Source organism: Copadichromis virginalis, linkage group LG20, assembly GCF_057382275.1.
Source record: "Copadichromis virginalis isolate Kocher_CV1m ecotype Utaka linkage group LG20, C_Virginalis_male_GT1.1, whole genome shotgun sequence".
In the NCBI taxonomy this organism is placed as follows: domain Eukaryota; kingdom Metazoa; phylum Chordata; class Actinopteri; order Cichliformes; family Cichlidae; genus Copadichromis; species Copadichromis virginalis.
In genome coordinates, this window is record NC_140637.1 from 30,117,232 (window position 1) to 30,141,009 (window position 23,778).

The following is a 23,778-nucleotide window of genomic DNA, read 5'->3' on the forward strand; positions in this document are numbered from 1 at the left end:
ATCCCGTGTTAATTCTGAATGTGATACATAAGGAATGAATGTGTAGTTCTGAGATCAAAGGTCATCATTTAGTTGATGAATAAATTAGTTGACTCACACAAAACTAACCATTTTAATAATGTAAATTTTTAGGTAACCCATCAGGATAAACAAATGCCGAAAATTTATATTTTTTATCGGCTTGGTTTGCCATCCCAATGATTTTCGGGAGTTTTACTGACTGAGATTAATTGTATACATACACACATACTCAGAAGGCTAATCGGGACAGAGTGGAGACACCTGGGGAAAACAAGCTAAGGGTGCAGATAATCAAGATCACTAGACAGGGGAGGAAATAAAACTTAAAATAATACCTAAAAGACAACTAAATATAAAAGTAAAACAGGATATAACTGATAAGAGTTAATTAGTAAGCAAGTTTTAGTAAACACTCTACACAAGACAGCTTGTGTAGAGTGTTTCATGTTTATGAGCTATTCATGTTCATAAACATGAACATGAATAATGTTCATGTTTATGAACATGAATAGCTGAAATGACCTTAACATAATTGATTTATTAATTTTTGTTGATTTGTTGATGTCTTTATCTGGACCAAATTGTATATGAGGATGCTGTATAGGACGTGCAAGAGTATATTAAGGACACACAAGAAAATAGCAATGATGGTGTTATAATATTGTATATTTCTGTTATATTTTACTGGCCCTAAAGTACATATGTCAAGCCCAAGGTCCAGGGCCCTTTGCAAATTGTGCCCAGCAATAAATGTAGATTAACCTGCATAAATGTCTATGTCCATATATTTTCTTATTAGAAGGCAGTTTACATGTGGTACATGTGAACTTCCCAAAGATTAGATTTATTTTTATTATTGTTGTGATTGATTAAACGATATAAAAAGGAGGTAAATAGCATGAAATTCTGCTGATTTTTTTGAGGCCTTCATGCGGACCGAATTGTGTTTGATATTACTGTATGGGACATGCACCAGCATTATCCAGGATAATTTTATGGTAGGATTGATTGTATGGCAAGAGTGACTGATGGGTTCAAGGTCAGGGTAGGATTACATCAGGGATGTATCAGGAAAAATGGTTCATGTGTTTAACTACCTTGAGTCAACTATCCAAAACAATGCAGTGCAGTGCAGAGGTGAAGAAAAGAGTGCAGGTAGGGTGGAGTGGGTGGTTTGTAAGCTGCCAAGCAGGAGGAAAAGAGGAAGACCACAGCGGAGAGTCATAGATGTAGTGAAGCAGGACATTCAGAGGGTTGGTGTAACAGAGGAGGATGGCAGGGACATGGTGAGATGGGGGCAGATAAGGTGGTGTCCAGCTCGTACATCGAGTATCCCGAAGATGAAAAAGAAAAAGAAGCAACTAGGTATGCATGACCCTTGATGTGAGCCCAACTTTATCAGTGTGGGCGTTATTAAAAGTAAATTTGACGCCCTCTGCCTTAAAACCAAGACAATCATTTTTCCTTCCAGCTGGCGGCTAACCTCTGCTCCATTTTTACCAGTAGGGGGCGCGGGCGTGCACGTAAAACCGTGCGTGCAACCGCAGATAGATAGAGAACGGGTGACGTCACCACTTCCACAACAACAAGAAGCTGAAAAACAAGGAAGTGGACGATTGTGTGAAGCCGTGACCTGAACTAAGGCCGTGAGAAGATACGCAGAGCTCCGTTTAACCTGATATTCTTCAGCTTCTGAATTATAACACGACAATGAACAACAAAGGTATTTCTCCAGACCTCGTTTAGGTAATTAGTCAGCTGTTCGCTATACGACGCTGACGTGATTAACTAGAGACGAAGAGCTGCCGTTATGGCTTTCCGAAGCGGACTTCACGTTTAGCCACGTACATAACAATAACCCGACGCTTCCTGGGTAACAGTGTGGCTCCTACTCTGAACCAAGGCGGCTATATTGTTAGTAGTGAAGCTGTTTACAGTGAAATCTTACATTTACTGTCTCTCTATATTCGTATACCATTAGTGGGCAGGTCACATGTTTTCTAGGTAGCTAATATCTCTGTAGACAAGCACATTTTAAAGGCACAGCTGACGTGACTCTTTCCTTCTCTTTTGTAGGACCCATCATATAAATATAATCGTGAGGCTCATTTTAGTAATATTTGTTTTCTTTTGTTGACAATTTACGTATTATATCCTCATATATTATTTGACTATTTTATTTAAACACATTTCTTTTGTCCCCAGTTTCGTTCGTATCTGTACATTTTAACTCTTTAGCTTTTTGATGGTTATGATTGTAGTTGACTAAAAAGATGTATCGGCCATCTGTATCGAGGAAATAATATGTAATTGTGTAATTTAAGAGGAGAACGATATCGACATCGGGGGATAGGAGGATTTCTTTTTTTTTTTCCTTTGTCCGGAAAAGTTACAAAAATAACAACAACGATAAAAGCAAAATAAATGAATAAATTCCAGTCAGACAGGTTTTTATTTTCCGTGTCTGCGTTTGTATTGGCCTAGAGTTTCACAACAGACATACATAAAGTATTTTTAATTTGCCTATTATTGCCTTAGTTACAGTTTCGGTTTAAGAAGAGCAGTAAGTATGAAAAAAAAATATCCACCAGTCACACTTGTTAAGTTAAAACTGGAGAAGTGCAGTTCTTACTTTTAAATATTATTTTGCATATCAGAATTAATTAATTCCCTATTGATTTACTAATTGATCACTTGTAGTGTCCCCCCCCCCCCCTTTTTTTTAAATGGCGTTATTTTTTTTCTTTTCTTATAATAGTAATAATAAAACAAATTTTACTTAACATAACTTGTGTAGCCAAGAAACCCTGAATCTTATTTTTTTATATATTAATTTTTCTCCTGTGTACTGTGAGTTGTTATAATCTGCTCCCGAAGAAACAGTTTGTTGGGGGTTTGTTTTGTTTTTTGTGGTTTTCTGTGATTATGAATATGTAACTATTGGGGAAAAAAATATATTTGGGGAAGTTTACATCTTACTAATAGGCTCTCAGGAGCCATCTTCAAGTTCACTGGACAATGGACATTGACCCCATAAGCAAAATTGAATGTGTTGCATTCCTCTATTGTCCACATTTAAACAAAATGACATTTTTATTACAGTAGAAAATGTATTAATACCACTAGGCACGACAGAGGAATGTTTGGTCCCTAAGAGTTTTGTTCTTTCTTAATTATTTCCTTTAATGTAAAATCTTTTATTGCAGGTTCATATCCACAGCAGGCTGTGTACCCTCAGCAGAGCACTGCACCTGTATACCCTCCTGCTATGCAAATGTCTCCTCAGGCACCTCCTTACACAGACACACCACCTGCATATTCTGAGGTAACCAATCCGTATTTAAGTCAAATGATGAGCAGAGTTAAAACTCGCACTTACATTTATAAACAAAAGAAAAATCTGTTTTGTTCTCTGTGTCTCCAGATATACCAGCCCAGATATGTGCTTCCACCTCAGGTGCCTGGTCAGGTGCCTCAGATGTCCTCTCCCTATCCTGGTGCTCAGGTGTATATGCCCATGCAGCCACATATGCCAGTTGGGCCAGTGGGCCAGAATGTCCCCATGGCTTATTATCCAATGGGAGCAGTCTACCCGCATGGTTCAACTGTGATGGTGGAGAGCGGCTATGATGCTGGTGCTCGCTTCACAGCCGGCAGCAGTGTTTCCATCCCAGTGAGTGTCCATCCCAAGAAGTCCTATCCACCTTAGATGAGATGCACTTTAAAATGAGGAACTCTTTAACTGTGTTTGTGCTTGTTTCTTTCCTTTGCTAGCCCCCACCTCCTGGACACCCCCCTAATGCCGCTCAGCTGGCTGCCATGCAAGGTGCCAATGTTGTAATGACACAGCGCAAGAATAACTTCTTCCTGGGTGGATCCAGTGGAGGTTATACCATCTGGTAACAGCAGCTCCTTCATGCCTAAACCATGTCCCCATCCCAGATGATGCCCCAGTTCTTCCCCATCCCATATGCCTCCCTCTTCAGGCTGCTTGGCCATGCCACAATACTGATATCACCTAACGGAATGTAATATTTTAGAGCCCTTGTGAAAGGTACAGTACTCCACTTCTGACCTAGAGATGAAATGATAAACTCCATTGCCTGAAGAGGACAAGTGAAAATTGTAATGTTACAGAATCCATTCCATAGTTCTTCATTGGGTCTAACCTTTTTGGTCATTCCAGATCTGACCTCTTTCAGGCATCTTTATTTGTCAACAAGATCTTCTCTTCTTTGATTGAATGGTCGCAAATTACACTGAGATGTTCTTGTACTCCTGTAAAAATACTTTAATGAAATATTGAAATATCAGACCCGCATAAATATAGTTTAGCTGCTTTATGGTGAAAGTGAAACGCAGTTACAAAGTTGCAGTAAAAAAGAAAAAAAAACATCCACTTGTCTTTTTTTGAAACTTTTAGTGTAGTTCAATTAATAGGTGTCTAGTAGTTCCATGTAAGTACCAGTATGATTATGAGAAATTACATCTCAACTATTTAAAAAAAAAAAAAAAAAAAGGAAGAAAAAAAAAAGTCAGCATCCTGGATGCTTTTAGCTAGAAATGTCTTGTCTTTTGCACAGTATCCAAAATACCACGGAAAATTTGTTGCACAGTGAACTTTCTGAGAGATTGTTCTATTTAAATCACATGTAAATTAAAGAAATTAAAGCAAAAAGAATAAAAAAAATCAAAAGATTTACTGCAATATGAAAGTGGTTTACTGTACCTTGTTGGGCAACTTGTAGATGAACATAGTCAAGTGCCAAAGAGCACTGGGGATAGCCCTAAATTTAAGCAAATTAACTTCAGTAAACTTAAAGGAAAGAAAAATTAAAGTAAATCCAAATAGAAAGATGGTTGGGAAGGGGTGGTTGGTGTAACATTTTAGCTTTTTTGTCTCCTGTTTCTATTTCACAGTCGGATACCCAGAGTTTATACACTAAATGTTTTATTGTACAGATTTAAACTACTTTTCATTATTTCCTTTTCACGCAGTATATCTTAGATCATCAAGTATTTATTCTCCACAGAAAAATGTCACCTTTTATGATAGCGTTCATTTCTAGGTAACATTTTCAGCAAAGTTACTGAGACTTATATTTCAGTGTTTCTTTACTTTTCCACATTTAAGTGACTTACGCAAGTAGTTAGGCTAATAAATTTGTTAGTATAACCAATGAGCTGGTTGTACCAAAGATCTGGTCTACAATGCACTTATGTTTGGTTATGACGTCATATTTGAAATGTCACAATTTAAAAGCAAACTTTTCCTTGGACAAGAATTTGTGACACTGTTGGCCATTGGAACCTTTGGTCTGATGTGACTGCAATTGTTAGTTAATGTGGGTAAACTGCATCTTTGAGTTGCTGCATACTTTTGCACCTTTGCTATGTACAAGTTAGATTAAAATACTTTTTATCTGAAATGCACTGCTAAGCAAAACGGAGGAGTTGCAGACAAGGGGCTTTTTTTTTTTTTTTTAAATCAGTTTTCATGCTTTTAAGAAAGCTGTGATGTTTTGGGGATTTTTATTTTATTTTTTTTGTGTGGTTGGGTTTTTGTTTTTGTTTTTTAGCACTTTTCACATTTTAAAATTCATCCAGTCTAAACAATTTTGAAACTTTTGACATGTCACATTGTTCAGTTGCCTGCACGTGTATGCAAACCTTTTGCAAAGAGGCTAAATGACTGTCGGCATAATGTTTAATTTCCAGGATTTTTAAAAAGAAAAAAAATTTAATGCTGTTTAAACTCGTTTCCTTAGGGTCGTTACATCTTACATAATCTGGCAAACTGAAAGAAGACTGCTAAACATAGGCAAGTTGCCTGTATGGATACCATCAGCTAATATTTGTAGACTTGTTCATTTGTGTCAAGCGTCAATGTGTCACTGGGTATCCGACATAGCATATCAAGTTTTAACAGCTGTGGCCGCCAGAAAACAAAACCTGTTTTCTTGTCAACCAACATTTAGTGTTTTCAAGTGTTATTTAAGTCAGAAGAATCATCTGTCTGGAAACCTGCATCACTCTTCTAATAAACCTCTCCTCCGCAGCTCATACATAAAGCTGCAGCACCAGATGTGACAGTCATCTCCATGTCCATTTATTTACCCGCTCATGCTGTCATTTCATACAGCTTCATTGGAAAAGGAGGCCACAGCTATCAAAACTTAGAAACTGTACAAACGTTATCTTTTTTTCCCATCTATGCTCTGATTGTTTGTAAAGCAGCATAACAGTGGCTTTGTCCCAGCAATATGAAGTACTGTAATTTACAGCTGACCAGTAGATGCTATGCCAACCACAGCCAGCAAAAGGAGCACTCTTTGTTGAAGGATTATGGACATTTATAGTTCAGGGATTCTCTTTACAATATTTTCTAAAATAGATGTATGTACTAAAGTGATGTGATGGACTTTGGTACACATTCTATCTTTTAAGATTACTAAAGGAGATGAGTGTCACTACAGTTTGCTGAGACATGTCAAAGATGGAATACTTTGAAAAAAGAACTTAGGTGCACTTAACTTTTTTATACTAAACTTAAAATTTAAAATGTAAGTTTAGAATAAAGGTTATTTTGGAAATTTGAAACATAGCGAAGTCTTCCTTTTGTGCATCAGTCACTCCATTTTCTGAATCGAAGCAGGCTAACCAGAGTATTCCAGATGTTCTTCTCCCCGCAACATTTTTCACTTCATCTTCAGAGATCCTAACACGTTCCCAGATCAGGTGAGATGTATTTTCTCTCTAGTGTATTATGGGTCTCCTACCAGCTGGACGTACCAGGAAATCCTCCAAAGCAAGGTGCCCAGGAAGCATCCAATTAGGTGTTGCGATCAACTCGCTCCTCTAGTATAAGTTTGGATGTCTGAGCTTCTGATCTTATGTCCAGGACCAGGCACCCTGCATAGGATATTTGATTCAGCCATGTGTCCACAACCTCATTCCTTCTTTTGATACCCAGAGCTAATGGCCATAGGCTCAGCTGTCCTCACCATAATGGTATGGCGTACTACCTGCATTACTGCTGATGCTGCACTGATCCACCTGTCCATCTCATGCTCCATTTTACATTACACACTAACAAGATCCCAGAATACTTAAACTCCCAAACCAAAATGAAGCAAATCCACTGCTTTCAGTTCATTGTTCTTACACATTTATGATGCATTACAACATCAGGCCAATTATTTCTGTACTGTCCTATAAGAATGGAAAATATTGCGATTCTGGTTATTGTAAATTAAGAAATACGTCTGTGAAGGTTCTAAAGTCATCCAGGTCATCGTCGGCTAAGAAGCTTAGGAAGAAAAGTGTCTGGACTTCTTTAAGTTGCTTGAAAACGTTTCACCTCTCATCCAAGAAGCTTCTTCAATTCTAGGGTCAAATGGTGGCGAGTCCCAGATTTAAGCCCTATGGGAGTGTTCCCCCAACAGGGACATGGAGCCCTGTTGATCCTCTTCCTAATCAAACGATGCAAGATGTGAAAACGGGTGTAGGTCACAATCAGCCAAGGTAAGGTTTCGGGTGAACCCGCTGTGAAACCTAGCCCCACCCTATCATGTGATTTCCTGAGGTCAAAAGGCCCAGGATGTGAGTGGGCGTTAAGGCGTCTGGGAAGGGATGTTAAAACTGGATTACAGGTGGCAGACAGTGTCGTAAACCACCCTCTCTGTTCAAAGATGGTCGCTCACAGTGGACATAGATGGCTTGTAAATTAAGGAATTTCTTTCCTGACTAAACAGCATAACAACATATTGGTTTGAGCAGGTTTTACATTACATTGGATGTAGCCAAGTGTACCTATTCAGTCTAATGTGCAGTGTGCTAGTGCATTGTCTGCAATGTCAGCAGCAATGCATTAAAACATTCACACACTGTCACACGGTAATAAAACTCGTCCAAAAACAAGTTTAATTGACTTCCACATTTATCATAAATAAGGAAGTAACCAGCAACCATTTCAGGTATACAAAACACAACCAAGAACAAGAAATATTGTGTAGCTGTCCTGTTCTATTGAAAGATAACCACTTTCTTTGACCAGCTTATAATAAAAGAATTGCATAAAAAAGTATTTCTTAAAAGCAAATGAATATGAAAGTAACAGCCCATAATAGCACCAGAAATCATCTTAAACATAGTTTGAGAAAAGTACGGTAACTAACTGAAATGGCAAATAAAGAGAAATTTAAATGTGGATGATAAATATTACATTCAAGGCGCTCCTTTGATTTGACTGTTTTGCATTTACTGATCATGTAACTATGTTGTGCTTAGCTCTGCTAACCTGTGCACAACTTCAGCTTTCACCTCCTTCAGCCAATCAACATTCACCCTCACAGTGGTACTCTTTTCTTTGGTTTCACTTGCATTTTTAAAGAAAAATATCTTCAACAAGGTGTTTTTTTTCTCTGCACAGTGTGCTGCCAGTAACGGGTTTCCCTCAAAACACACACGCAAGGAAATAGTTTTCCTTCTTATCACACTTCCACAGATCATTTTCTTAAGCTCAACTAACTCGCTATAAGTCTTCCACCAGGTTCATATAAAGTATTCCTTCTTTTCGGGTGCAGGCTTGTTATTGTCCTCTTCATCAGGGTCCTCTCCTGGAGCCAGCTCCCCTGTCGTCCTGTAGTCCCCTCTGTTGTGGTACAGATACCGGCAGAGCACAAAGCTCAAAGCAGCTAGTGTCAGCAGAATGAGAATAACAACAACTGTGGGGGGGAAAGGCAGGTTTAGAAGACACTTTGAACTGCAGCAAAAAAAAGAAGAAGAAGAAGAAATAAATCTCAAGATAAAGTGCAAACAGTTACCTGCAATAACTGCAGAGTCTGAACTTGTGGGAGCAACTGTTGTTAACACTGAGGGAAAGAAAATAGAACATTTAAAAAGAGTTTACCAAATACTCTGAAAATCAAATGTACAATAGTAAATACCAAAATAAATACAATTCAACAAATTAATGCTACTAAAGGAATAAAAGTACAACAGAAATACACAAAACTTGAAAAAAAGGATAAACAAATGCTTAAAGAAGTGTTATAAAAAGCTGCCACACAAAGTCTACAAAAATGTATTTTCAGAAGAGATCTAAGAAGTCAAGAGACCCCTAAAGCACCATCAAAAAAAAAATAAAAATAAGCAAGTATGTAATAAGTTACATCTGCTTTCATTTCTAAGGTTTTACGAATCAGTACATGAAACACTATGTAGTCCTTACAAGATCTTTAAAAACAACCTGTGAAGAACAACACATGACATGTTACACCGTGTCAGCATTTAGCATAAACTGAGCCAAAATGCAGAAGCAGTATGTGGAAGAACTAATTATATGGCATGCGTGATTCATCGGTTTGTGGAACAAACTTTGGCAACAATAAGCAATTATTTTTTATTTCACTGTCATTATCTCACTTTTGGCACAGTGTTGCTTCAGTTCAGTGTTGGGGGTCTCTTAGGGTCCCACCATAGCGTTTCATTTGGGTCGAGGTCTGGACTTTGACTGGGCCACTGCAACACCTTGAATCTTTTCTCTTTCAGCTATTTCTTTTGTAGATTTGCTCCTGTGCTTAGGATTATTGTCCTGTCGCATGGCCCATTTTTGGCCAAACTTTAGCTGTCGGACAGATGGGCCCAGATCCTGTGGCTGTGTAACAAAACCAAATCATCACCCCCTCCACCACCGTGCTTTACAGCTGGTATGAGGTGTTTGTGCTGATATACTGTGTTTAGTTTTCACCAAACACGGTGCTCTGCATTATGGTCAAACATACTCAGCGTGGTCTTGTCTATCTAGAAGGACACCATTTCAAAATGATATGGGGTTTGTTGAGAACTTTGCAAACCTAAGCTTTGCTGCCATGTTTGTTTAGAGAAAAAAGGCTTTCTCCTGGCAAAACTTTCAAAGAAGTCATACTTGTTCAGTCTTTTTCTAATTGTACTTTCATTAACTTTAGGGTGCTAACTGGAGCTTGTAGAATCTGGTTTGTTTTCTGTAGGTTTTCTAATCATTGCACAGTATGACGGTGAATTTGGTGGGATGTCAACTCCTGAGAAGATTGGCAGCTCTCCCCACACACTTGCACACACACCTGAATGCTCCAGACAGCAAGCTACCAAAGCATACGTGTTTATATACGTGTCTAGACTTGCTGATGAGCAGTTCATTAAGCTGCATTGTCTTCATCAATTTTGGAACAGCCAGTAAAGCCATATTGGAGGACCTAAGGTCCAGAACTGGCTAATGCAGAGTAAAATCTTCTATGCATTTTGGGACCAATAACAGACATATGTTAAAAAGGATCAGTAAAATCCTAAAACCAATTCTAAAGTATACAGAGAGCCCAGGAGATTTTTTTTTCCCCTTCGGTTTTGAGAGAGTGGATTTTTATTTGAAAGAAGCAGAATTGGACAGCTTTTTTTATGTGTTGTTTAAAGGTTGGGAGGGATTCAAACTGCAATAATTTCACGCTGAAGGCATCAAATTAGCAGACAAGGAACCTAGGGCACTTTCAAAATGATTTGTACTACTGAACAGTTCGATTCTTGATTTTGAAGTATTTCGTTGAAGAAAAAAGTCACACAACAAGAGCTAAGTAGACGTGCATCACCAGGATATACTTCTACTTTGAGTAAATGTTGTCATTTGTAATGCTGTGGGTTCAGAAAGAGACAACCAGTAAAGGAAAACATAAAACAAAAAGCTTTCGAGCATACCCTGAATGGTAGTGGATTCTGTTTGTGTGGGAAGTGATTCAACAAGTGCCACATCTGGGGCTGAAAATAAATGGGGGAAGAAAAAAAATATATAAACATTATTTATTAAAATAAGAAAAACTATAACTAAAGGTCACAATATCAGAACATTTGTTGGTTGTGTCTAAGCAAAGTAAAAACAATCGTAGTGAAAGACAAATGTACTTACACACTTTATTGCTTTTATATGTGGTGGTAAAGGCTGTTGTCAAATTCTCGCTATCTGTATCTGGAAGATAAAAAAAGCATGTTAAAAATGTCACAGCGCTCTATCTTCAGCTCCCAGTCTACTGAGAGTGGCTTGTGTAACACCACAGCTGCTGGCTGAGGAGGGAATATTCACTGTTGAGACACAGTAATCTGATTATTATTAAGGGCTGGGACTGAAACAAACCTGTCCAACTCCTATTTTTCTGAATAGCTGTGATGCAATGGTATTAGTCAGAGCACGGAAAAGAGAAACACGTTACTAGTAACTGTAATATAAAAACTCAGAGCTGCAATAATCACAGATTTAACAGAAACAGCAAAAGCGCCATCGCTTTGGGCCCCTTTTTTTCTTTCCGAGCTTTGCATTGCAGCAAATTTAAATTTTGTGGTTAAAGCAAGACAAATAAAGATGTCATTTTGGGTTCTATGTTATTACAGACTTATAGGCAGCTTTAATCAATAAAAGTTTATAGTACTTGTGAGAATGGTCAGTAATAAAAACATAAAAAAGACATATATGGATTTTTATATCTTGTAAAAAAGAAAATACAAAGAAACTATTAAATGCAGCTTTACTATATAGTTATTTCAATAATATTTTCACATTTAAAGAAGACTTTTTAAATTCCCATTACACATGGTTTGTTTCATTCAACAAGTCAAAACTGAACACAAAGAATTTACAATATAGTGTAATATAAGACCAGGAAAAGGAAAGCAATCTTGTATTTACATAATAGCTGCCAACTAACTTTCACTGAAGTGATCGGTTAATCGACCAGAGTGGAAGCTCTACGATGGTTAAGTTGAAATGTTAGCCAACAAGAACTACTCGAGTAAAAGTAGATTGAAACTTTACTTCTCCAAAACGCAACAATATATCAAACTGTCAGATGACACCTGTAACAAAACAGGAAGAAAACAATAAAAGGCTATATAGTACAAAAAGAAAAGAAAAAAAAGAGCTTACGATTCATGGTTGGTTATTGTTCTCACCGGTTATACCTGAAAGAAAAACACAAACTGTAAAAACAGACAACGAGCTCATGGTGATTTCCGCTCAGAGCTTTTCCAACATGTTGATGTGAATCTGTCACACATGTTTTCTCAAACCGGTCAACACCTCGTTCCTCGGCTTTGTTACCAACGCGTTTCGCAGCCCAGCTGTCTTTTTTTATCACAGTCAACCATCTGACTGTTTTTTAAGGAGCCCTCAACTGAAAATGTACTTGTTTGGTACAAATCCACCTAAAGCCCGGGGCAAAAACCGACGAGTGAGTAACACACACTTCCAGAAGAAGTTTTTACACTTCTCAAACTCGAGCTGATCAATCAGGCATTGTTCATCGCAGCTGTTGAGTGAGCTTACCTGTCTGGGCGCAGCGCAGCGGAGGAGCGCGTCACAAAACCGGACAAATTCACTGAGTTTCCCCCCCTCCTGGGAGAGCTTTTATGGTGGAGAAAACTAACGCCCACTGCCTTTTTTAAGTCTGGTAATCTAACCGGCGTGCGGCTCTGGTAAGGGTCTGAATCTGCGTCTGTTGAATACAGTTAACTAGTCACAGTTTTCCTTCCAGCACTCGTGAGTCATAAAGCACACGCGCTCAGTTTCCGCCTCCCCTCCCTTTCCTCCATGTCAAAGATCGTCTCTCATCAAGATGTATCACTTCCACCACGAACCCCTTTAATAAGGGTAAACCGATGATAATGATGACTAATTACTATGGTTATAAATAATTACTTATGCAATGGGTTACATATGTCATTAGTTATGAATTATATACAGCATAGTTTTGTGTATGGTGTCACAGATGACAAGATATTTGGTTTAGTGTACGCGTTAACTCGTGGTATTTGAACGTAAACCACAATCCTTTGCTAACCCAACCAAAGAGTAAGTGAAAACAGAGTCAACAGTGAGTAGGAAAGGACACAAACCAGCTCTCCAGGTTTACGTGTTTGATTTGCAGCTTCAGTCGCCTCCCCACCGGCCTACTTCACACTCCTTGCAAACAAGATTTATGAGCATTACTTTCAACTTAATAGCTAGCCACGCCTGTAATGTTTATGGCTCTTTATGTTTATGGCATGTATTAATCATTTACAAAGACTTTATAAATGACACACTATGACATTATCAAGTGTTTTAACTTTGCAGACAGTGTTCTAGTACATAGCCAACAATCAGAAAATAACTAATAGTTGAAATAAATGTAACTATTTCATTATTACAATGGTATTATAAACTATTACCTGTTGAAATACATTTGGGTCATTATTATTAGTAGTAGTAGTATTAGTAGTAGTATTATTTAACATTGTTTTAATTCTTAAAGAATGCCAGAACATACATCGATTAAGTGAAGTAAAAAAAAAAATTCTTATGACAACATGTACTCTAAAAATATTTTACTAATCCTGAACATAATTTTACTTGTGACAAAGATGGCCCTGGTTAGCTGGCCCTAGTGTAGAAATCTATGTAATAAAGAATCCTAGTTATGTCTGGGGTTCTTTATTACATAGGTGTAGGTGTATCTCCTTAAAGCAATTTTATTTTACATTATGCATAAATATGGGGGGCTGAGTCATGACAGATTATTTAAATATGTGACAAAGTTCACATTGTTTGCACATACAGCAGGAACAATCTTAAGCTGAAATAGCCAGATTGAAAACCTCTGTAGATGTAGTTGCGCTTGGTAAGCGTTCTTACACGTAAGCATTCATTTGTCATGTGTAACGGTCACCAGTAAAATCCAGTAAGTAAGTTAGCAGCTGTCTAACTGAAAACAAAACTGCTTGTCGTTCCACATCAAGAAGTGAGACACACATTGGGCTCAGATGACCACAAGAAATTTCAGGAAGCTGTCCCTTCATGTTGTTTCGTTATAATAAAAGAAACATAAGCTAAAACGTGTGTATATATAATCAAACCTTTCCAATACTGTCTAATCAATTATGTTATTTCACAGATAATTTGTCATGACAGTCAAATCATTAAGCAAGCAATGTTGTATACATCTGATGAGTACTGAAGTCCAGGCTGAGTGAGCGCTCACCATTTTCCACCCCATCATCTTAAACATCTACTAGCAGAGAGACAAAATGGTGACATTACCCAGTTTTTATTGCCGTTTACACAATGTTCTTATATCCTGTGCACATATACATCGAATAACCCAAAAATTAAAAAGTCAGAAATTCAGCTTTAGTATAAACAAAATTTGAACTATGTTTATTTTTCAGAATTACAAAGTTTGTCCTCACACTGCAGGCATAATTAATCAAATCTAATCAAAAACAAATAAAAAGAAATAATAAAACAGACTAAAAGGCTAAAATGATTAAAACGCCTCCTTGTTGGTTCCACAATAAGAGTGGAGTGGCATTCTCTTCACGTTTACACAGAGACAGAAACATATCATATCTGTGTAGATTAACCATTCTGTGGTCAGTATCTTTTTAGCAGTGTAAACCTATGTAGAGCTTCTGTCTTTGCTAGCATTAGTTGTATAAATCCCTCATTTTAAAATGTATTTGCTTTAATAATGCAGTGAGTGAGTTTATGAAAATATAGGTTTTCCCAAAGACACCAATACATATGTAAAGTTGATTTCCTTAAAAGATAAATAAGAAAACTAACAGCAACAGTTCGTCAGTTGTGAAATCACAGTTGAACTTGTCAGTTGCAACTGTCGCCCTGTCTTTTTTTCTGTCTTCTGCAGCTGTTGACTTCAGTCAGTTCGGCGCTGTTTGGTTCTGGCGTTCAAAGGTTGATGATAAAGTGAGCCAAATGAAGAAACGCAGACAAAGAAAGAAGAGAAATAATAATATGGCATCTTGTAGAACAAAATGAAACACACAAACCTTTTGTTTTATTATGAAAACTTTAAACCATTGTGTTTTTTGAGTTCGAGGATATCTCTTTCTCTGCAGGGACGTCCTACATAGCACACCCAAAAAAAAAGAGAGTTATGACACAATATGCATAAAAAAAGGACAGCTGCACAACATGTGTGCTACTCGAGTGACAAACCTTCTGAGGAATGCTCAGATCCTTGGCGTCAGAATTCAAGCCAGAAGCGTCACCATTCTCCAGTCTGTTCAGTTTTGGAGTTTCAAGGGTTACCGGGCTGTCGTCCGTCTCTTCAATGTGCAGTGGGCCATTCTCTGCTGCAGACAGCTGGAGCTCCAAGCTATCTGATTCATAGGAGTTATTTTGTTCAGAGCTGCTTGCACTTGGTAGATCTTTTTTTCCATCTCCTTTATTTTCCGATTCTACGGGCGGCTTGGGCTCTTCTTCTTTCACAGCCTTTTCTCCTTCAACTTGATTGTTGTTGTCTCCCGACTTCAGCTCACTTCCTGATGCACTCTCTACAGCATCTTCCTGTGCAGAAGGGCTGTGGACCTCACTTTGGTACGACCCTACATCCAGTTCCCTGGACTCGACTAAAGACCCTCTAAGCATGCTGCCTTCTCTGGACAAGGTGCTGTGTCGAGGTTTTTCCGGGGATCTGAAACTAAACCGCTGGCTCGTTCTAGGACTGAAGCTCCTGTGAACCTCAGAAAAGCTGGCCTTCCAAGCCTTTGGAGAGATCAGACTTCGTCTTTTCAGTGAGCCATACCTGGAATATATAGTGAGAGAGAGGGAGTGAGATAGAGAAAGATCAAATCATGGAGATAAGAATGCAGTTCAGTACTGTGGAGTATTGCCAGAATATGGTGGAACAAATGAATAAATGAATGAAGCTTTATAACAACAGTGCATTTAGCCATAAAGCACAATTAAATGCTTTCTGAATCTGCAAAAGTAATAATTAAAAGAAAATGCTGCTTGTATTATTACTCTAGGAGAAGATGTGACTATGGCGGGTAATTTCCACATTTTTCTGAAACTGTAATGAGAAATTAAAAATGTTTTTCATTTGCCTTCAAGCTTTAAAGTTAAGAATTAAAAAACTCTCACCGGGACAATCCCTTTACAGCAAATGCTTTGTCTGGATGCTGAGCCTGCAGCTCCTTTATCACATTTTGTAGATCTTGATTGAGCTAAAATAGAAGATGGATGGTTAAAACAAAAAACTCAGGACAATCAATATTGGGTCACACATAAGGGAGCAAACATACCGTACTCATTTCCTTGTGGAAGATGTCTCGTAAATTTGACACAGCTGAGAAGACAGCTACGTAGCATCCAATACGACTAAAGGAGACAAACATTGACAAGTAATGTTTAAAAAAAGATAAATTGTTGCAAATTCAGTGAATATTTGAATAATATGCAATACTGAATAATCTTCATATTCATTCTGACAGAATAAATATATACTGTCAGACCTGTCAAAGAGAACTGGGAGCTCCTCTTTCAGATCGTTATTGATCCCCTCATAGATAACTTTGGCAGTATTCATCTCTTCTTTTGCCTGCAGAATGACAAAGCAAGTCAATTTCAATGCATGTGTTATAACAAATTAGGGTTGATTACAAAGAGATATTGATGTTATTCTAATTACCTTGCTTATCTTGACATCATCCCTCTTTTTCGCAGTCTGCAGTGCCTCTAGCTGGTGAAGGGAGGAGTCGTAGTCAACCAGCTTTCTTCCCCTCTTGGCAATTTTGTCCTACAGTTTTTACAATGGAGCAAAACAGAGTCATACATATTGTCTATGTATATGTAAGTGAATTATAGTACATGTTTGTCTTAACTTAGTTTTGTGCATTTGCTCTCAGGCTCTTTGTCTGTCTGCATATTGACTTATGTTTGCTTGCATACTTGTTTGCCTTACCCTAACATCAGGGAATTGGCTCACGTAGGACTCCATGGTGCGCACGGCCTGGTCTAATAGCTTCACCTCGTAGTCATTCCACAGGAGGTCCTCCCCCTGCATCACAAGTACAGCATAAATATTGCATTAATTATGCATAACAAGGGGAAAAAATGTGGGGTCTTGTTCCCCTGGTGATGCATGCATTTCGCTGTTTTTGCACTTGTGGAATTAAAATGTGCTGCAATAGGTCTTTTTTTTAGTACCACTGACCTCAACAATGGCTCCTAAATCTTCCTCTCCAGCCCAGTCAGATTCATAAACATCAAACAGAGACTGGGAAAGGCGTCTTGAAGCTTCACGCATGTCTGTATAAAGCAGAATCGACTATTTGAGACCTGCAGAGGGCACAAATCTACAGTTCTACAGCATCTTCAAACAAAGACTATTTTCACCTCTAACTGCATTAACGTAGACCCTCAAGTCCTTGTATATTCGGTTCCCATCAGTCTGCAAATAAAGCATAAGTATACACGTGATTATCTTGCTTACCTTTATTAACTTTTATGATGTTTGATTCACTGCTTTTACTCAATAACCCTGTGTTTGCATATACTGCAAAATGTGTTAAGACACATATGAAAAACTTTCTGCTCAAAGTCTTTTTCAACTCCCATAATAAAAACAATGCTGGGGGATGATTACCTGCTGGTCACTAAAGTTTTGGAGACAATGTTCAAAAAGGTCATCTCTGGTCTCCATTGACTTTCCCAGCCTTTGCATTACCTGCAGATAAAGCACAGAAAAAAGCTAAATCTCAAAGTAACAGCAATTAAATGGCAATAAATTTGTCTTTCTTGCCATAGGGGAAACAGGAACTTGCAGACTATGTACCTTTTCTTTGCCTCTGCTCAGCTGTCTTTGGACTTTTTTAGCAAAGTCACCAGAATTGCCTCTCGGACTTGTCTTGTCTGCCATATTTTGTCTTGTCTGTGTTTATTCCTAAGAGGAAAAAGAGAAAAAATATCACAACACTTTCCTGCAACATCACAATTACTAGGTGTACTTCTGCAGAATGTCTGGTTCAAATATATTTTGCCTGAAAGCATTGTTACCTTTGTGGCTGTTATATCACAGTATTAATTTCAATTTGTTGCACCTTCCATACAAATTAAATGCAATTCAAGTGATTACAAGTGATGGAAACACACAAGATGGAAATCACAGGTTGGGAAATTAATGCACACCAATATAGTATTAATATAAGAGAATAAAATAGGTAAAATCAGGTTTAAAATGTGCATAACTACAGTTAATAGAATGATACAGGATACATTTAATTCCTAGCCGTATTTGTAGGCAACACACACTGATGACACTTGCATTAGTAACAAGAAATCAACAGACTAAATGTGGAACAAAGACACAATGTTTTATATTGTGTGGGACAATTAGTTAAACATTCATGCGTTGTCTTCTTTTTTTTTTTAAATCACAAAACAGCTGAAGTACTGTTATTTGGCACTTGGCAGATTACTCTTTAAAATTACTGTATGTATTCTTCCTTTTTATGGCCTTATGTACAAGTCTGATGTGCCTCTGCAATTTTTTGTTTTAACAGATCATTGACCATGTGCCTAAAACTAAATTGCAGGACCCTTGCTGCATTGGCAGGAGCCACATATAAATAAAGCTACTGTATATATGTGTGGCGGCAGGGTGTGGTTCTGGTTTTGGCTCAGCTGTGGGGGAGAGATGAAGCAGGAAGTTCAAGGTTCACTGCAGAGGCGAGGCTGACTGGGACAGCTGTTGCACATGGACTAATAAGTCTTTTCTACTTATGCAGCAGCACGCTGGCACCAACGCAGGATGGAAGCACAGACAATAGCTGGAAACCAACTGAGAAATCTAACCCTGCACATGGCAGTGCAGGGTTGTCACAATGTGCACGACTGGAAAAAAAACCCACAGTGCTAAAGTGCGAACAGTTTTTGCAAATAAACAATAGTGGCCAATACAAAGCTGAGTCTGTGTGTCAGCAGACAGAGCAACAAGTCATTAAAATAATCTCCAGATTAGCGGCATTTAAGTCACATACACATTAATGTATCACGGTTTCCAAGATATAATGTTTAAATTCTTTGTGACAGTAAATACCAATAACAGCTCAAGCTGATTTAATGTTGGTGAAAATTGTGTCAAGGTCACAAGCAACGTGAAAATGAGTAAAAACTTTTAAAATATCTTCAAACTTCACAACAATATACTAGGCCTTGGTGATATGAGTACCTAGGGTTAGTATTTTATCTTCACCTTCATTGTTAGCACTTAAGGTCAAAGTTGACCTTGAAAAATAATCTCAAGGAAATGTATTGAATATGAAAGGGCATGGAGAGAATAAAATGCACTTCGCATTTTTCCAGTCTGACACCCTGCGTCGTCACAAGTTGACATCATCGTATTGTAAAACTCAACATTTTAGTGTTTAGTGTTACCCTTCGGGGGAAGTTGTGCTCTCTGAGGACTCTTGACTTTTCTGGGCCTTTTGAAAAAATCCTGGAAACGCCCCTGATTCCACTGGGGGATTATAGAAGGCCTCAAGTGACAAAATGAATTAAATAAATGCATTTAATTCATACTAACTGCGTCATTATTAATTGAAATCAGAAATAAATAAATAACTTGTGAAATGATTTAAATAAATTAAATTGATATCTAGTTAACATTGTATATAACTAATTTATTATGTCAAATGTAATTAATTATTTATTAATGCATTGACTTAACTTGTTTGGCACTCGGAGTCTTCCATACAGGGCAGCAGCTTATGGAACTTGCTTACATCACCTCTTAGAACGACAATACCCAGAAATCCCTGCGGCAACCCACTTCCAGCAGTGTGATATTGGTGAACTTTCGCCTACACGGAGTGTTTTTATTACTTTTGGCGTAGGAGGAGTGGTCTTATGACAGAGTCGCGGATTCCCTTGCTACTCGCCGAGCTGCAGAACATGATCATGGGGAGCGTTCTGGCCAAATGTGCCATCACCGACCTGGGCATCCAGTGGGCTGGCTGGGCTCTGGCTGCGGCTTTCAAAACCGAGAAGTTTTATGACTTGGCAGGTAATCTGAAAACCCGTTTCCTAAACAGTAATTTACGACCCTGTACTGACTGCTTTTGCAGCTTTGCTTGTCTGTCAGTGAAGAACTGCAACTAAAAAGTGCTCGAACTCGACTGAAAGCGAAATACATCTAAAGGGGGAACAGTCGATATGTCTGATCCGTGTAGACTGATTTAATCTGTAAAAGCGTGTTTTGCACTTAAAGAAGACTGATCATTACAAAACCTGCATTATCTAAAACAGCTTTGTTGTGAAACAGCGCGGAAGGAGCTCCTCCTTCGGCTTAACAGGCGCATGTGTCAGCAGGGGCGTGCACAGCTATCCTGGGTTGAATCAAAAAGGGCGCTTTTTAAGGGCCCCCATTAAACAATTTGTAATTAGTTTTAATCATGCAGTGGTTAAAAGAGAGAGAGACAGAGAGAAAGCTTAACAGCATTTCATATGGCTGTAGGGGGATATTAGTGTCATATTTAATCATTTTTGCATTTTGTTACTGCACAGCTGACAGAATTACCCAATGAGTCAGTAAGCTAGTTTACAGAAAGAACTGAATGTTATTGGATTTTGTGCAGGTTAATACAGCATCATGTAGCCCATATTATTATCAATAACACACATTACAAACTTTCTACCTGAGAAAATAACTAAGATGTACAAATTATTAAAAAATAAATGTTAGTTGCAGCCTGGTGTGACTTTGAATCTGCCTGTGATATCTATCTATCTATTAAAAAAAAACGTAAGCTCACAATCAATAAGGAAGTATAGAAATGAACATAGTCTGCCTAAAGTTAGTTCTCAAACATTTGTCAGATATAGACTGACGTTGCTTACCTGTTCACGCCAGTGACTGAATTAGAAAAAAAGAAATCCCAAATTAATCACCTTGACACTTCTCTTTTACTCGTCTTCTTCTGGTTTTCCAACTCCGCGCTGTTCTCTTGTGTATTTGTACCCTTGAACTTTGGAACCAATTGTCTGCAGTATCCTGAGTAAAAGATTTATCGGACACACCTTAGTCTGCAACAAGTACAGCCACCAGCCGTGCCCACTTTCAAACCACCCTCACTCTACAACTCTGTCTCTCTCTACAATTTTCCAGGCTCTGGCACATTTATACTACTTGCACACCTGAGTCGTATCTGGGGAGGGGCCAGTCATACCCGGCAGAAGGTGCAGACAGGGTTGGTAACAGCATGGGGACTCAGGTAAGGCAGTCAGTATTGATGCCAAGTGCCAAACACCTCTTGACCGCTCTGCTACGCTAGAAAACTAAACAGAGATATGAGCAGGTTATATGTTTTTTTTATCAGAGTTTTGTGTAATTTTAGTCCTAGAGGGTCATTGGTGAGGTCAGAGGAACTAATGCATGTGAGACTTTAAAGCCAGGTAACTCAAGTTAATGAATAATGGCTTGGTTAATGTGAAAAGACTTTAAGTATGTTTTTTCTGCAGGCTGGGGACATTCCTCTTCATGCGAATCTTGAAGGACGGTCATGATCGCAGGTTTAACAATGTTAGAGACAGCCCTGGGACATTCTTTGTGTATTGGACTGTTCAAGGTACTTGGAAGTAATGTAAACACCTCTTTCTTGTTACCAGAGTCCTTGACCAACTGCACCCAAGTGAAGGGAGACTTTGCACAAATAAATCACTGTCTAGTTTCTGGCTCTTTATATGTATTGATTCTAGGCAAGAGCTGTTGGTTACAGTCACATTTATTTCATGGAAGTATTAAGGTTATGCTGTTTGAAAATCATACATTTTTTGCTCCATTCTTTCAGCTGTGTGGGTATTTATGACCCTCCTGCCCACCCTCATGCTGAACAGTGAGAAGCGAAATGTGCCTCTGGGAACGAGGGACTACATTGGCTGGACCATTTGGGGCCTTGGCTTTGCTACAGAAGCTATTGCTGACCAGCAGAAATGGGTTTTCAAGCGTGACCCAGATAATGCTGTAAGTGAGGATAACCCTAAACTGTATTAATGTCTCACTCACCGAGTGTTGTAACTGTACTGTCCAATTTACTTTCTCACCTCCAGGGGAAGTTCATCCAGAGTGGACTCTGGGCTTACAGTAGACATCCTAACTACTTTGGAGAAATCCTGCAGTGGTCAGGTCTCTGGCTCTCAGCCTCCTCAGCGATGCAGGGTTCCCAGTATCTCAGTGTGGTCTCCCCTCTATTCGTCTGGTTCCTGCTACGTTACGTTAGCGGTATCCCCATCTTAGAGAACCAGGCCATGAGGAAGTGGGAATCTGACCCCGCCTTCCAGAACTATGTGAAAAATACCCCCCTTCTGTGGCCACTCCCTAAATTTTGATGTCACTTTTATAATGTTTGAACACTGAACAAGAGTTACCTCTCACAAAAAAGCTACGCACGTTCAAATCACTGAAAATGAGTGAGGTTTTTTGTAATTTACTTTTGGTGTCTGCAATTTTTAAATGTAAATTTTTCACATACACCATTTACATAAAAGTCACATTAAATATTTTGTTGGGGCTTTGATCAATATCTGAATATATACATTTTTGTTGAGTATAAAGTCACCTCTGTTTTTACATTCAATGTTTCTACTTTGAGTGCTGGTAATAATTTTGAGCTATTCAGGCGTTATTGGCATTAAGAGTGAAACATGATAATGGGCATCAAAGTGGAAATACCAGGAGGTGGTATCAGTTACAGGAGTTAGAATTTTTCTTGAGGTTTCCCGATGTTTCTCTTAAGACTTAAAATCCAAATATGGAGTCCTCACATTAGCAATATTATTGGTTGCAACAATACAAAATTCCATCCATCCATCCATTCACTTCCGCTTATCCTTTTCAGGGTCGCGGGGGGCGCTGGAGCCTATCCCAGCTGTCATAGGGCGAGAGGCAGGGTACACCTTGGACAGGTCACCAGTCTGTCGCAGGGCTAACACATAGGGACAGACAACCATTCACACTCACATTCACACCTAGTGGCAATTTGGATTATCCAATTAGCCTATCCCCACAAGCTGCATGTCTTTGGACGGTGGGAGGAAGCCGGAGTACCCGGAGAGAACCCACGCAAACACGGGGAGAACATGCAAACTCCACACAGAAAGACCCCGGCCTGACGGTGGAATTGAACTCAGGACCTTCTTGCTGTGAGGCAACAGTGCTAACCACCGTGCCACCAATACAAAATTTAAAAAATAAATAAATTGGCTCTTAGTACACCTAATCATCCTAACGATGTGAGCACAAGCCTCTCCAGTGGCTTTCGAGAATATGGATCACATACTCAACCAGCTTTAGCCCTCCCTTCAGGATGATCCCACATAATGATATTAAAGTAGACTAAATGGGATTGCACCCTCATTTACTGATTAATTTTCAAAATGTAAAGAAGCTACACAAAACAGTCACAGGACAGGAGACATTTTTGTAAATGTATTTTATATGAAATTCAGATAGTGTATTTTTGTTCAAACTGCGTGATTATAGTTTATCAAATAATGCCCCAGTAATTCAACAGGCTAATAGCCCACTGTAATTGCCTTTTGTGCAGGACTGCTTATAAGCAACTTCCCACAGTACAAATATTACACAGATCAATAAACACCAGAGGGTCTGGTGCAGCAGAGGCTACAGCCTGCAGCACAAACCAGTGACCAAAACTCCTGGTAAAAGCTTTGTTGCCTTTCAATGACAATGAGATCATTGACATTTACTAAAACGATCCACACCTAGTGAAGCTTGTAGACGATGACCAAGTAGATCTGGTTGAAAGTTGAGTTCTTAATACTACAGTTTGTTATTAAACAAGAAGGAAAAAGGTATGCACACTTCTAAATTATATTCACTAAACAAAATACTGTGGGACAATTCAAATTAAAATAAAAACAAATGAAATACAAAC

The 23,778-nt window shown here is 38.5% G+C and overlaps 4 protein-coding genes across 6 annotated transcripts; 2 read left to right on the top strand and 2 right to left on the bottom strand.

Annotated features, from left to right (window-relative positions):
- Positions 1 to 1,579: 1,579 nt before the first annotated feature.
- On the top strand, positions 1,580 to 6,621 carry dazap2 (DAZ associated protein 2). The gene is made up of 4 exons (XM_085443571.1): positions 1,580 to 1,744; positions 3,228 to 3,346; positions 3,446 to 3,694; positions 3,796 to 6,621. Exons 1-4 carry the CDS (start codon positions 1,732 to 1,734, stop codon positions 3,922 to 3,924), a joined length of 510 nt encoding a protein of 169 aa, XP_085299697.1. The 5' UTR covers positions 1,580 to 1,731; the 3' UTR covers positions 3,925 to 6,621.
- A 1,300-nt stretch (positions 6,622 to 7,921) lies between these two features.
- LOC146685108 (uncharacterized) lies at positions 7,922 to 12,610 on the bottom strand. Its single transcript, XM_085443572.1, has 6 exons — positions 12,368 to 12,610; positions 11,969 to 12,003; positions 10,958 to 11,017; positions 10,750 to 10,809; positions 8,847 to 8,894; positions 7,922 to 8,747 (listed from the first exon to the last, which is right to left on the bottom strand). The coding sequence occupies exons 2-6, from the start codon at positions 11,973 to 11,975 to the stop codon at positions 8,575 to 8,577; spliced, it is 348 nt and encodes a 115-aa protein (XP_085299698.1). The 5' UTR covers positions 11,976 to 12,003; positions 12,368 to 12,610; the 3' UTR covers positions 7,922 to 8,574.
- A 1,500-nt stretch (positions 12,611 to 14,110) lies between these two features.
- Positions 14,111 to 20,985, bottom strand: bin2a (bridging integrator 2a). Of its 3 annotated transcripts, none has more exons than XM_085444691.1 (13): positions 20,774 to 20,985; positions 17,661 to 17,768; positions 17,472 to 17,552; positions 17,222 to 17,276; positions 17,040 to 17,134; positions 16,788 to 16,883; positions 16,515 to 16,622; positions 16,339 to 16,424; positions 16,129 to 16,204; positions 15,968 to 16,050; positions 15,038 to 15,626; positions 14,897 to 14,944; positions 14,111 to 14,760 (listed from the first exon to the last, which is right to left on the bottom strand). In XM_085444691.1, the coding sequence occupies exons 2-13, from the start codon at positions 17,742 to 17,744 to the stop codon at positions 14,740 to 14,742; spliced, it is 1,422 nt and encodes a 473-aa protein (XP_085300817.1). In that variant the 5' UTR covers positions 17,745 to 17,768; positions 20,774 to 20,985; the 3' UTR covers positions 14,111 to 14,739. The 3 variants fall into 3 exon arrangements, with proteins under 3 accessions (XP_085300817.1, XP_085300816.1, XP_085300818.1); XM_085444690.1 differs by having other exon boundaries at positions 20,723 to 20,985; XM_085444692.1 differs by having other exon boundaries at positions 14,869 to 14,944; positions 20,723 to 20,985.
- On the top strand, positions 19,626 to 22,402 carry LOC146685110 (uncharacterized). Its single transcript, XM_085444693.1, has 5 exons — positions 19,626 to 19,889; positions 20,991 to 21,096; positions 21,344 to 21,450; positions 21,673 to 21,845; positions 21,932 to 22,402. Exons 1-5 carry the CDS (start codon positions 19,733 to 19,735, stop codon positions 22,208 to 22,210), a joined length of 822 nt encoding a protein of 273 aa, XP_085300819.1. The 5' UTR covers positions 19,626 to 19,732; the 3' UTR covers positions 22,211 to 22,402.
- The last annotated feature ends 1,376 nt before the right edge of the window (positions 22,403 to 23,778 follow it).

Excerpts from the sequence above, each read along its gene's own strand:
- dazap2 (XM_085443571.1), top strand. Across the intron at positions 3,347-3,445 it reads CACCACCTGCATATTCTGAG|ATATACCAGCCCAGATATGT; the intron begins GTAACCAATCCG and ends CTGTGTCTCCAG. Across the intron at positions 3,695-3,795 it reads GCAGCAGTGTTTCCATCCCA|CCCCCACCTCCTGGACACCC; the intron begins GTGAGTGTCCAT and ends TTCCTTTGCTAG.
- LOC146685108 (XM_085443572.1), bottom strand. Across the intron at positions 10,810-10,957 it reads ATATAAAAGCAATAAAGTGT|CCCCAGATGTGGCACTTGTT; the intron begins GTAAGTACATTT and ends ATTTATTTTCAG. Across the intron at positions 8,748-8,846 it reads AGACTCTGCAGTTATTGCAG|TTGTTGTTATTCTCATTCTG; the intron begins GTAACTGTTTGC and ends TCCCCCCCACAG.
- bin2a (XM_085444691.1), bottom strand. The coding sequence starts at position 17,744 with ATGGCAGACAAGACAAGTCCGAGAGGCAATTCTGGTGACTTTGCTAAA. Across the intron at positions 17,553-17,660 it reads TGAGCAGAGGCAAAGAAAAG|GTAATGCAAAGGCTGGGAAA; the intron begins GTACATAGTCTG and ends CTTTATCTGCAG. Across the intron at positions 17,135-17,221 it reads CTACGTTAATGCAGTTAGAG|ACATGCGTGAAGCTTCAAGA; the intron begins GTGAAAATAGTC and ends TGCTTTATACAG.
- LOC146685110 (XM_085444693.1), top strand. The coding sequence starts at position 19,733 with ATGACAGAGTCGCGGATTCCCTTGCTACTCGCCGAGCTGCAGAACATG. Across the intron at positions 21,451-21,672 it reads TGTGTATTGGACTGTTCAAG|CTGTGTGGGTATTTATGACC; the intron begins GTACTTGGAAGT and ends CCATTCTTTCAG. Across the intron at positions 21,846-21,931 it reads AGCGTGACCCAGATAATGCT|GGGAAGTTCATCCAGAGTGG; the intron begins GTAAGTGAGGAT and ends TCTCACCTCCAG.